General features: G+C 38.8%; 2 protein-coding genes across 2 annotated transcripts in view; one reads left to right on the top strand and one right to left on the bottom strand.

Annotated features, from left to right (window-relative positions):
• Positions 1-14,355, top strand: part of LOC142504938 (uncharacterized) — a 34,122-nt gene that overhangs the window by 4,740 nt on the left and 15,027 nt on the right. The gene's annotated exons all lie outside the window — the stretch shown is intronic.
• On the bottom strand, positions 5,773-9,937 carry LOC142505787 (fra a 1-associated protein-like). The gene is made up of 2 exons (XM_075618896.1): positions 9,641-9,937; positions 5,773-6,428 (listed from the first exon to the last, which is right to left on the bottom strand). Exons 1-2 carry the CDS (start codon positions 9,862-9,864, stop codon positions 6,053-6,055), a joined length of 600 nt encoding a protein of 199 aa, XP_075475011.1. The 5' UTR covers positions 9,865-9,937; the 3' UTR covers positions 5,773-6,052.

The following is a 14,355-nucleotide window of genomic DNA, read 5'->3' as shown; positions in this document are numbered from 1 at the left end:
CCCATCGTTCCAGCCATTTTGGCTAGAGTGTCTGCCTTTTCATTTTCTTTCCTGGGAATCTGTTCAAATGTAATCTCTGTGAATTTCTCTCTGATTCTGTTCACTTCTCGAGCATACTCAATAAGCTTCTCATCTTTCACATCATACATCCCCTTCATCTGTTGCGCTACCAACTGTGAGTCAGAAAAAATAAGTACCCGGGTAGCTCCCACATTTATGGCTGCTCGAAGTCCTGCCAACACAGCCTCATACTCTGCCTCATTATTGGATGCTCGAAAGTCCAACCTTACAGCCAACTTCACTTCTTCCCCAGCTGGTGAAATCAGTACTACTCCCACCCCACTTCCATCCTTCGACGAGGAACCATCCACATACACCTTCCAAGGGTCCTCATTCTCCTGATGTACAGTCTCAGCCAGAAAATCGGCTAACGCTTGTGCTTTAATAGCTGTTCTCGGCTCATACTGGATGTCGTATTCTCCCAACTCCGTAGTCCACTTAACCAGGCGGCCGGACATATCAGAATGAGTGAGAATCCTGCCTAATGGACTGTTAGTGAGCACCACAATCGGATGAGATAAGAAGTAAGGCCTCAAGCGTCTGGCTGTCATTACCAACGCCAAAGCCAATTTTTCCAAACCCGAGTATCGGATCTCTGCCCCCTTGAGTGCATGCGAAACATAGTACACCGGCTGTTGAACTGATCCATCAAGCTTGACAAGGACCGAACTCACGGCCCCTTCAGTGGCAGATAAATATACCCACAAAGGCTCCCCCGCTGTCGGTTTGGCTAGAACAGGAAGCTCGGCAAGGTACTCCTTCAGTTCTGTGAAAGCCTTCTCGCAATCCGGCCCCCACTCAAATTTTTTCGCCTTTCGCAGGGTCCGGAAAAAGGGTAAACTTCTATGGGCGGATCTCGAGATAAAACGTGCCAGCGCAGCAATCCTCCCTGCCAACTGCTGAACATCTTTGGGCCCCTGAGGAGAGACCATATTTTGGATAGCTTGAACTTTCTCAGGGTTAGCCTCAATTCCCCTCTCCGTCACCATATAACCCAGAAATTTCCCACTCTTCACCCCAAATATACACTTCTGAGGGTTCAACTTCAGCCCATAGGACCTGAGGGTGGAAAAGGTCTCCACTAAGTCAGGTATGAGCAGGGCTGAATCCTTAGACTTTACCATGATGTCATCCACATATACTTCCACATTCCTCCCCACCTGCTTAGAAAAGACTTTATCCATCAACCGCTGATACGTGGCTCCGGCATTTTTTAGTCCGAAGGGCATGACCACGTAACAGAAAGTTCCTTCAGAGGTGATGAAACTTACTTTATCTTGATCCTCCACGGCCAAGGGGATTTGATGGTACCCCTGATAAGCGTCCAGCATGCACAAATACTGGTGTCCGGCTGTGGAGTCCACCAACTGATCTATCCGCGGCAAGGGATAACAATCTTTAGGACATGCCTTGTTGAGATCTCTGAAGTCCACACACATCCTCCATTTTCCCGAACTTTTCGGAACAAGAACGACATTCGAGAGCCAAGTAGGAAATTGTACCTCTCGAATGTGCCCGGCACTGAGCAACTCTCCCACCTCCTTTTTTATAACTATATCTTTCTCGGGCCAGAAATGTCTTTTCTTCTGCTTCACGGGACGAGAATTCGGCAAGATGTTTAACCGATGTTCTGCTACATCTGGACTCGTCCCTGTGAGCTCTTGGGCTGACCAAGCGAACCTGTTGAGATTAGCTTGTAAACAAGTAATAAGTTTTTCCCTTACCTCTGGGTCAAGGTCAGGGGCTATTCTTAGAGTTTTCTTGTCAGGCCCCAATGTCACGATCTCCGGCCTCTCATCCATCACCTCATGAACCTCTCTCCTTACCACGGGCAACCCGCTTCGCCCCCTTCTAATCATATTGACCTCCACACGTGCCCTCTTCCCCTCTTCTTTCACTATCCCCTCATAACACCGACGAGCGACTTTCTGGTCCCCACATAAGACTCCAACCTCCCTCCCCACAGGAAACTTCAACTTCTGATGATACGTGGACGCTACAGCTCTGAAATCTTTTAGGGCTGGTCGCCCCAGAATTCCATTGTAAGCGGATGGGGTGTCCACCACAGTAAATGTCGTCATCTTGGTCACCCGCCGAGGCTCATGTCCCAAAGATAAAGGAAGGACAATTTGACCCAGCGGCGGGATGGCATGTCCTGCGAACCCATATAGAGGAGTGGAGATTGGTTCAAACTCAAATCCTTCCACCTTCATCTGATCCAGAGTACTCTTGAACAGGATATTAACAGAGCTTCCATTATCAATAAAGATTCGTGCCACATCGTAATTGGCAACGGTGGTCGTCACCACCAAGGCATCGTTATGAGGAGCCACAATGCCTCGGAGATCCTCTGGCCCAAAACTGATGACAGGATCATGGGGTAAGTTCGCACTCCTCGATATTTCAAAATTCTCCAACCTCCTCCCATGCGCCTTCCGCGCTCGCCCGGAATCCCCATCAGTAGCACCCCCCGAGATCATATGATTCATTCCTCTCGTCGGGTGATTATCCTCATTCGTTCTCCTCCTCGGTTCAGCGGGCTCCCGAGGGACATCCTGACCTCGACCCTCTCTCCTCGGCTCTTCGATCCTCGGATGTATCCATGGAGGGCCTCGACCCCGCCTAGAAGACGGGCGAGATCTCAGCTCACTCCCAGACGAGGACCCTTCTTGTCTACCCCGTGGCGGAGGTCGAGCACTGCTCTCGACCCTCTGCGACTTCTCCCCCCTCTCCCCCGACTCCCTCACCTCCATCACCTTATCCCGACTCCTATTCAGAGGAACATGTGATGAGAATTGTCTTCTATCTTTGGTTCTGTCCTCATCTCTTTCCCCTGCACCCCTCTTCTTTCCACCTCTCTCGGCTCCCTCCACCCTACTTCCTCCGGGCCGGTTTTCCATCCTCCTGTATCGTTGAGCATCCTCCAGGTTGACATATTTCTCAGCTCGAGCCAACAAATCATCATAGCTCGACGGAGGCTTCTTGACCAACGACTTAAAAAACTCTCCTCCCCTTAGTCCTTGCGTAAAGGCACTTATCATGATGTCAGGGGTAGCCGATGGTATTTCTAGTGCTGCAGTGTTGAAGCGCTGGACAAACTCCCGCAACGTTTCAGCCTCTTGCTGTTTCATCACAAACAAACTCAAATAGTTCTTTTGATGCCTCTTGCTGCTGGCAAATCGGTGCAAGAAGGCTGCAGAGAAATCCTCGAACGATTGTATGGAGTTGGGCTGCAGGGTATTAAACCATTGCTGGGCTGACCTCACCAACGTGCCCAGAAACACCCTGCACCTGACTCCGTCCGAATATTGGTGCAACAGAGCCGCATTCTCAAATCTCCCCAAGTGTTCCTCAGGGTCTGTATGTCCGTCATACTCTCCAACGTTTGATTGTCGGAAATTCGGAGGAAGCCCTTCCTCCAAGATGGCTAGTGAAAAAGGGCTTCCTCTCTTGGGTACCGGCGCCCTGCTTCCCACCTGCTCCCTCAACCTCCTTATCTCTTTCCACATCTCTCCCATCTCACTAATCTCCCCACTCTGGAGGGGTTGCGTCTCTTCAACCCTGCTATGATGGACCTCAACATTTTCCTCCCGCTCCTGATAGGCGGCTTGTTCCTCTACAAACATAGACTCTTGATTCCTCTTCATGGCCTCATCCACTGTTCGGGTGATAAATTGGCCCAGCTGTTCCAGGGTCAAGTTTCCCACATTCTCATTGGGACGGGTTTGCTCGGCCCTCGTCTCGTGGATGGGCTGCTCAGTTCTGGCCTCTTGACGAGGTTGTTCTTGTCTCGTCTCAAGATGCGGTTGTTCCTGTCCCGCCTCAGCGCGAGATGGTTCGGGTCCCCTCCGAGGACGCGATGATGCTGAGGTGGCTCTTCCACTCCCTCTCCTCCCTACCATCTCTACGTCTTAACTCAAAAGTTCCCACAGACGGCGCCAAGTGATACTCACGGGAAATTTAGGGTCCGATCCACGCAAGCGTCACTAATCCAGACACGGGCTCCAAAATTACCCTGGGCCTGAAATCACAAATAAGACCGTTAGGAGGGGGCCAGGAGGGTATCCTGGCGTAGCCCCTCCGACGCTCAAGTCAGATACTGAGAATATATGGGGGAGCAGCTAAGGGCGCTGCTGAAAATAATATAGTGAATGCCATATCGTACGCTCAAACCTGGTATTTATAGGAGAATACCTGGGCTTGTCATGGGCCCTTCACCTGTGGGCTACCTGTGGGCCTTAGATATGGGCCGGGGGTTTGGGCCAGATCTTGATGGGCTCATCCATGGGGTATCACGCATATATCATAGAAATGTGCATAAGCCGAACCAACAGCAATTCCTATGATCTCGAAGAACAAAATACACATATTTGTCAATGAATGGTTTTCGGATGACTTATGGAAGAGCATTTTTCAATGACAGAATGGAACAAATTGTGAGAAAAAGAAGAGGGACAACATTCTTCACACTGATGGACGTATGTTCAAATTTCGGGCTCATTATGTGGGCTTTTATGAATTATTTTTGGGCCACCTAGAACAATCTCAAAATGGCCCAAAACTAATACATAAAAAAATTAAAAAAAATTGGGCAACCCGCATGCCCTTATATTAGTTTACCGTTTGATGAAAACCTTAATTTTCAATTCTCTCATTAATGATTCATTATTTGGTCCACACCAAGTGGTCAAGTCTCTTCCCTATATATCTCACGGAACCTCAAATACTTGGTTACCCATTCACTAAAACTGAATTTTACACGAGGGCTTTGGTTAAAAAAAGTACAAACTCCCCGTATTGTATAGCGAGAGGCGGAACCCTTCTTTCTCTCCTGTCATGGATGATTGATCAAAGTTTGGTATGTAGGAATCTGAGTATCAATCGATTGGCCGCCAGTTAAATTCACTACTCTAGACTCACTTCCTCCCCGGGTTCCATTTTCATCAAGGGCTCCATCTTCCTAGTATACCTTACAACATTCCCTTCTTTCCCAGGCTTTAGTTTAAATCATATAGAAAGATGAGAGAAATTCCTAAAATAATAATAATTATATTATATATGGTTGATTTTTGGTAGTGGGAGAAAGACTTTATCACAACACACGTTTCTTACCTCGTATGGCATAAAATGATAAACACGCGTTTCTGTAGTATATTGCATATTTATTGTTAGAGACGGGTCTTAGTGCTCCACTTTCAAACGATTTAATTTGATAAAAGGATGAGTATGTCTCTTGTGAGACGGTTTCACGAATCTTTATCTTTGATATTTACAATTTAAAGTAATACCCTTAGCATAAAAAATAATATTTTTTCATAGATGACCCAAATAAGAGATCCGTCTCACAAAATACGATGTGTGAGACCATCTCACATAAATTTTTGCCTAAAAGGATAATGCTATTTGATATCAACTTTAAGGTTAATTTATTTTAGGTTATCGAGTCTTTAGTCCTCGTGCAAACCGTGTAGTCGATGAGTTTAAATTTTGAATATTATAAATAAATTTGTTTATTTTCTTTTTTTTAGTTAACCATGCAGCTATTAATAGTTTGTGGGCAGATAAGTATGCGCCAAAACTCTAATCCCAAGTATATCATTTTTCATTTATAATAGATCTTGATTATTGTGTTTTGGGCATTAACGTGGTCAAATTGCACTCGGCGACCAACTTAAAAATAATAATGCAAAAAAAAAAAAAGGGAATAGTACACATGATATTTTCATTTATAATATTTCAAAAATTATAAACATTATTAAAAATTTTAAAAAATACTCAATAACTTACCATTGTAAAATTATAAATCCCTCACCACCTTATTCACAACCAACTCCATTTTCATGTTCAATAAGAAATGTAAAACAACTTTTACAAAATAAAAAAATTCCACCGTAAGCTGCAAGCAAACTATCTAGTCATTTGTCATAAGAATAGTATTAGGACTCAAATTTATAACATGACCTGTGAACTAAAAGGTCTCCACGACCAAATTTCAAACATCTTTAGCTAAACCAGAGAGATCGATCCCTTCACCAGAAGTTTTCTTGGTTTGAGCTGTGGCGCCAGGATTGCTTTCAATATGAATTCCATGCTTCTTGCGTGATGATGAAGAATTATCATCATATATAGGAGGAAACCCAACTGAATTGAAGAACTCATTCTTCATTTCTTCAGCTGCCTCCAAAAATCGACCAATGCCACCAAAGAAATTACGTTCAATGGCTTCAATATCACCACGTAGCCCAGGGAAATAAGAGCTCGATAGAGGTCTGGGATCTCCCGAGTCTAAAGAGAATTGCCCTTTAGCCATTTTGTCTGTGACATCTTCCTCGACGTATTCTTCAATAGATTCAACCACCTCACTGGGCCTGAGTAGAAAGCATACAACATAAAACTAATACGTCAATGAAAGACAAGGTTCGCACATCGCAGTTCTACGTTACACTTTTCACATCTTTCCACATAATCAAAATACTTCTAACTAAATTTTTAGTCATTTTGCCAAAATAATTATCATAACAATACATAACATTTTGAAGTAATTTCAGTCCTGATTCAATATTTACAATAATAATTCAATTTCCTCTAAACTACCTTCTTTTTTCCAGAACATTTCCCCAAAACTCCCAGAAACAAAACAAACAAGCCCACGGTCTTTATAATAAATGTGATTTTACCAGTTATATTATGCTAGTAATTGACTTGAATTATGTTAGTTTTCGAGCAATATTGAGCGTTTTTGTGTTTGCTTTGTCGTTTGCAGGAATTAAGGCAACCACCAAGTGTACAGTGGAAAGAGACGAGAGCAAGGAAAGAAAGAGCATGGAGTGAAGATTTAGGAAGAAAATTCGAGAGCATGGTGCACCCCCGCCAGGTGATTTGAAAAGAAAAAAATAGCCAAATTTTAATGCCTAGCAGACCCATGCTGGTCCATTGGCGCGAATGTGCCTGTTGGCATTAGAGTTTTGGAAATTTAGGATTCCACGATTTAAAAGGTGGCTAGGTCAGATTTTTGAGGACTTTTAGCGAGATTTTCAGGAGGACGGCTGAGAGACTAAAGAGAATTGGAGAACAAGCAATTTTGGTACGAAGACAGACGGAGTGACCTACGGGAACGGAGAAGCTTATATACCTCTGTTTTTGTATCTTTCTTTCTCCTATTTTCGAATGATGTTAAAAAACATGCTTTGTTTGATTTTTAATTTTGTTATGAACTAAATTTGTTGTCTAGAGGAACGAAATAGCTTGACTAGAAACTATGTTTTTGATATTTTGATTCGTGTATTTGAATTATTCTTTCCATTTTTTTCTTGATTTAATGCTTGCAATTTACTGACCATAGATTGAATGATTTTGTATTAAAATCTATCCTCGGAAGAGGAGATTTTGAATAAAATCGTACGAAAATACATGATTGATGTTTATAGAGTTCAAAAGGCATATATTGAGAATTTTTGGCTAATAAACTAGAAGAATTTATGATATAACTATTGATATGAATTAAACATGGTGAATAGTAAAATGAAGCTGAACCTCTAGAATTTGTCTCTCACTAATTTTTCTCCTTATTAATCTTGTTAATCGTTGACTAATTGTTGCAGTCTTTGTTTTACATTATCATTCTCATATTCGATTTTCTGAATAAAGTTAAGATTATTTTAATTATTGTAATATCAACTTATTCATTCTCTGTGAGACAACATCCGTACTTATTTAAATACTAAAACTTGACACCGTGCATTTAACGGTAAAAAAATCTCGTAACATGAACTGAGGATGTTAAAAGTAGACAATGTCAAGCAGTTTGGTCTTCATCACCATGGCTGCATATGAGACTAATCTCAAACTAAATATGACAGTGTAATCATCATTCTCCACATTTTTCAATAAACTGAAGAAAAAAACAAGTCTTGTAACAAGCATTCAATTAGTTTTTCTATAGAAATTAGAAAGACATTTTGACACATATTACATGTGTCCTAATCAGATTATTTAATTTTCATTTTAAGGAAAATTGACAATAATAAATATAAAGATGACCCCAACATCTCCTTTTCAACATGAGTCGAAAATTCCACGTCAATTATGATGGCACTTCCAAGGAAGGAACGAATAGTATGTAGACACTTCGTGACATGCCATCAAACTTCTATAATCCAATTTCACTTCCTTACAAATTTGAATGACAAAATTATATTTCAAATCATTACCAATATTCAGGTGGTTAACTTTAAGCATTAGTGGTAAACAGGTATTGAACATTCATACATTTAAAATTTATAGAGACTTGGAAAGAAGATAGTGATGCAAGATAAGAACAAGCCAAAACATAACATAGATGAACTTTATTATGCAATGATTTTTTTAAAAAAAATACCTACAAGATACGGTTCGTAAAAGATATAAAATCCTAAAATCAATCCTTAATAACTAAAAGAGCAGTCTATTAAGTTTAAGAGAACCTTAAATTTGAGGAGGTATGTGTAGTTCAAGGATCTTTCCCTGATAGACGGGTTGGAGATGCACTAATATAAATCAGGCCACTTTGGGAAATTTAGACAATTATGGGGCAATTAGAAAAGGACCACAAAATAGTGGTGTTCTATAACTTCAAGATCTAAATGGTGCTCTGTACAATAATTTCCTTATTTTTTAAATTCACACTTGCACTTGAACACTAGTGCACACCACCAGGAGTCCTCATGCTCGGAATTCAAGGAGTCTATAACAAGTTGCCATTCAGGTAACTGTCCCTAACTGAACTCCGTGAAATTCGAAACAAGGTCAACAAGAAATAATGCTCTCATGAAAACAATTCAGTCAATAGACACAAGGTTAGTTACTTTAAGAAACTTCAAAAAGTCACAGTTTCACCAAGTTTACTCCACTTCTCTTTAGGCTTCTCTACAGGTCCGCCCATGATTTTTTAAATTCGTGAATTTCACAAGGCTTGCCTACAAAACCAGACTGGAAAGCATTGTTGCTTCCAGGTTCAACTTACAAATTTCTCAAGTACAGTTTTTACCAATAGAAAGTAGAAGAAAGTAATAATTGAATCCACAACATAGCCGGGGTGAAGGTGAAGTTATGACCTCAATAAATTCAAAAGTTTCAACAACAGTTGCTCCTTAAATCTTTCAATAAATCATGAGCCAGCTTTCGCACTCCTTTTACATGCAAAAATTAGCCTATCCCTCTCCATTTCAACTGCTACATCTCTTTCCCTTATATCTTCAGAAGATTAACGTTTTTCCCAAACAAAAAGTCCAAACTTGAGTCCCAAACAGACACAGAACCTGATTGCAGCTCCTATTGGTAGTATATGTCAATTTCCTCACATCACCGAAAACATAAACAAGCGTTTTCTTCATCAGAACAATAATCTCACTGAAAGCCTAATTCATAATAAATGAAAAAAGGTGGATCGTTTATGTATAAAATTAGCATCCATTCCTAAGGGACATCTGAAACCTAAATAAATTCGTCAATAGATCGAACGAACCCAGTGCAGCACAAACTAGTATTTCCCCACCAAAAGTATAATCCGAATTCAACCTTTCAAAAACTAAAATCTCTGTACCTCCCGATGCAATCTTTGAAAATCTGCTCGGTGTTATTGCACTTGCGGATGAATTTTCCAGGCTCCACTTCCTCCGTGCGGCACCGAGACGTCACGACCTTACGGGTAGCGCAGCGGTCTCCGCTACCGTCACTTTCACCGACCACCGCACTGGGAAACTTGCTGTCTTCACCGGAGTTGGAAGAATTAAATTCTGAATCGTGATCTTTCCACACCCAACCCATTGCTGAAGCACCCTAGTCGCGAAAATTATGAAGAAACTGGGAATTCCGGTGAAAATCGATTCTCGAACAATCGACCAGCGTTTTATAACGAGGAAAACGGGAGTGACCGGAAGTGTTTATTAAAAAAAAAAAAAGGAGTGAATGTTACTTTTTTACCCTTTGTTTTAAATTTATTTAAAAATTAATAAATTAATTTTTTCATCAGTGTATTTAAATTTTTATTTTAATTTTATATATAATAAAATTTATAATTTAATTAAATAAAAAAAACTTACTCGACTCAATTTTTTCCATCTTTTTCGACTCAACTTTAGATCTCATTTCATTCCTTATCTTTACAAAAAATCCTTTTCTTCTCAACCTTTCATCCTCCATACATTGGTTTTTTGGCTAACAATTAATAATGAGTCTGGAAGGTATTCCACTGCAACAAATCCAATGAGAAAACCACGTATTGGTAAGAAATTTATTTTGAGATATGAAATCTATTGGGTCTCGTCAGTGTGAAGAGCTGCTCGAGCTCTTCACGACCCAGGGTGAAGGGGTCACGACCCAAGGTCAGGGCACAAACACGACTCATCTCGACCAATGAACAAACTGTTTAATTTTAAATTTTTACAACTAATAACCTTTTTGTTTGTTTGTTTTTTTTCAGATTTACTTCCCCACTAAACTTGGAAATAATCAATTCTTTGAATGTAAGTTAACTTTAGGATCAAGATACGTTGAAATCTGTAAGAAGATTATATCATTTTTAAATGAGAAAGAGATAGAATATTTGGTGCAGTATACTCAATTTGGTAATTTAATTTTATGTGCTAAGGATTATAACAATTACAATCAATTATTATGGTTTTTGATTAGTAGGCAAAGTTATGACAGTGGAAGTGATGAATTTTGGATGATATATCGTAAACGACCTTTACGATTTTCATTGTTAGAGTATTGTTTGTTAACTGGCCAAAATTGTTCAAATTTTAATCCTATGACACCTGAAGAAGATGAATTTAGGGAGAGACATTTTGGTGGAAGTTACTGTATACGTTTGGGGCATTTGATAGATAGAATTGATGAATATGAGAATGATTTAGTAGAAGAAATAGACATTGAGAATGTGAAATTAGCATGTCTTTTGTTCGTGGTAGGTGTATTAGGCAGACAAAGAAAAAATAAAAATGATACCGTGGATTTAGAATGGATTAGATTAGTAAATAACTTTGATAGTTTTATAAACTATCCCTGGGGTAGAGTAGCTTTCGAAGAAGTAATTTATGGACTTAGAAAAGATCTTGAAACTAAGTTCAGAAGCTATGAAAATTTGGTAGCACGCCGTGGAAATGATCCAGATTTCAGTGGGTTCGGTAGCTTCCATATAAGTGGATTTATTCATCCTTTATAGGTAACTAAATAATGTTCATTAAATGAAATATCCTTGTTATTTTATATCATATTAATGTGTTTATTTTTCTGTGCTAGATTTTGGCTTATGAATATTTTCCAGCAATTGCTGAAGTGTTCGCTAGACATCGAGAAGGTTCCAATGTACCGATACCTCGGATGTGTCATTGATTGACTAAAAAATGGAGTAAAAATCATTTTCCTTCCATGTATGATGTGAACAAAGCATTTAAAAATATATATAACAAGGTAAATACAAAAAATTCATTTTATTATTTTTCGTATTATCTAATATATTTTTTGTTAACCGTTAACTAGTTTCATGTTTATTGTTAATGATTAATATAGGATATTTTGGGGATGCTCATTCCCACCACAGAAGAGCTGGTGTCTGTACATTATATGACAGGCAATTTTGTTGATTCTAATAATGTGATAATCAATCGCATTATGGAGTTAATTTGCCAAGGTATCAAAGTAGTTTGCACTCAAGATCCATTGGGCGACCTAGATGATGAAGTGGGTGTACAGACTGAGACTGAGGATCGATCGTTTCTCCAGCCATTCACATATACATACTCCAGATCATCTCGAGATAAAGTCAGAAAATCTTCTTGGCCATCTCGTAGTCCTTCCCACATGAATCAACCGTCTCCTCCATTGACTCACATGAGACATACATCTATGCATAGAGATCATACATCTCTTGCAGATATGTATGAACTTCGTTTCACAAGTTTGGAGGATAAAGTTGAAACGATACTAAAAGACCAAGCCGATATCATAAATCAATTGAAAAATATGCATGACGATATCTCGAGTTTGAAGGATATAATTGAGAGATTACCTTCAATGAATGTCAATGTTGGTAAGTTTTAACAATATTTATATGATTTTTAATATTGAGTATGAAAATGACAAATTGTATGTATTATTCTCTCAGATCAAGGCGAGACATCAAAACATAGATTTGAAGATATTTCATTTATGAGAGCAGATGAGGTGGATTCAAATATTCGACTTTTGAGCGATCCGTCTTTGACTCGAGCTTTTGAAAAAACTTCAGGCCATAAGTTAAGATTGTTCACAGTGGAGGAAGAGCCTATGACAGATGAGGAACTGCGTCATCATGTTATGAATGATATGATGTCTTTGACTTTTGAGAAAAGAGCTAGAATGTTCGCCAATAGATCGTGGCCACGAGTAAGTGCTGAGATTAATTCTTGTATGGAAAATACGAGGATATATGGGCTGTTTCATCCTATGATAGCTCGTGGTTTCGTGTACTGAGGACACCTGCTTCTTGGCTGACCGAGACCGTAAGTTTTTTCTTATTTTGTTTTTTCACGTTGAGTTACTAATTAACATATTTCACTTTATCAGTTTAAGCATATTCAAGAATGTTGTCGAGGGTTGCTCTAATTACAAAGGACGTACTCACATTTAATGTCACATGAGGTGTCATTGCTGGACATCGATTTTCATCAGCTGGTTTCAAGTGCTTACAATGAGGGCGGAGAGAATAATATATAATGTTTGATGTCCTATGTGAGAGCAGAAATTAGTGAGTGGCCGGCTATTTCCAGGGATCAAAGCCAAAATAATTTTGATACCCTTTAATCTTCCCAGGCATTGGGTTTTGTTAAAGGTTTTGCCTAGCCGTAAGAATATCACAATCATGGATTCAGACCGCAGCGTAGATAGGTCGGGCAAGACATTGCTTAAACTTATTAACCCTTTGTCCCTTATGCTTCGACATATGTTGGGTGTTGATGCTTCAGAAAGATGGAGTATAGTCAGGCCAAAAAATTTTCCTACTCAAAAGACCTGGTTAAAATTTTTTATTTTAAAAATTATTATTTCATTATTGTTTAATGTATATCAATGTATATTTAATGTTTGTTTTTCATTGTAGCGGTGAATGTGGAGTATACTGTTTAGCGGCAGCAGCTTATACCATGTTTAGGGAAAATGGCTATCAACTTAACGATGAGAAGATTGAAGAATTTATGCATTATTGTTGTTGTTGTATTTGAGATAAATTATGGTCATTGGATTAAAACATTTATGTGATACATTATATTGATTTTTAGTTACATTATATTGATTTTTAGTTAATGTATGTGATCCATATACTCAATATATTTTAAACAATGAAAATTGATTCGGTTCATTGGGTCGTGTAGGTATCTATTTTAAACCATGAAACATGAAACAATGTGTATGTGCTTTTTTATATATCTGATATAATGTGTATGCAAAATGAAATCATCAAACAATGCCAAAGAAATGAAAAAATACCAGAAAAATCCGAAGGGACACGAAATCCCCAAACAATACAAAGGAAATGAAAAAATACCAGAAAAATCCAAAAGGACACGAAAAAATGCGAAGGGACGCGTGCAGGCGCCCGCGCCCCCGCGCTGGCGAGCGCTTGCCGAGAGATCTCGGCAGCTACTGGCAGGCGCACCTACTGTTCACCGATAATTTTTTTTTAATTAATTATCCAACAATGACTCGACCCAAAATTGGGTCGAGATTTGTGGTCGAGAAGACCCATAAAGCTAGATTGTAATGTGCACGTAATATCCTTGACTCATTTATATACACATTAGTTTCATATGCTTCGATATATCATTAAAGTGAATATGTAATGAAATTTGTTATGAATTTTTTTAGTTCTATTAATATAAAATTTGTTAAGAATTTTAGTGAAATTATAAAATTTGTTAATGTTTATATACAATAAACATTAATTTTATATGCTTCGATATACATTTATTAAAGTGAATATGTAATGAATTTTTTCTATTATTATAAAATTTGTTAAAAATATTAGTGGAATTATAAAAATTGTTAAGAATTTTAGTCGAGTATAAATTCAACCCACATTGTTAGAATGAGAGGTACATTCTTCTACTTGTTATGAATTTTTTAACTAACATACATAAATTATAATATATAACTCATATTAAAATGTTTACACAAATAAATTTTTTATATATATTTACATTCTAATCATATATAAAGTGAATTATATATTATAAAATGATGAAGACTCAAAATCTCCTATCCACTCGACCCATCTCGATC

Source organism: Primulina tabacum, chromosome 10, assembly GCF_025594145.1.
Source record: "Primulina tabacum isolate GXHZ01 chromosome 10, ASM2559414v2, whole genome shotgun sequence".
NCBI lineage: Eukaryota > Viridiplantae > Streptophyta > Magnoliopsida > Lamiales > Gesneriaceae > Primulina > Primulina tabacum.
Note: the sequence above shows the minus strand (reverse complement) of the source record. Positions and strands in the feature narration are given on the sequence as shown.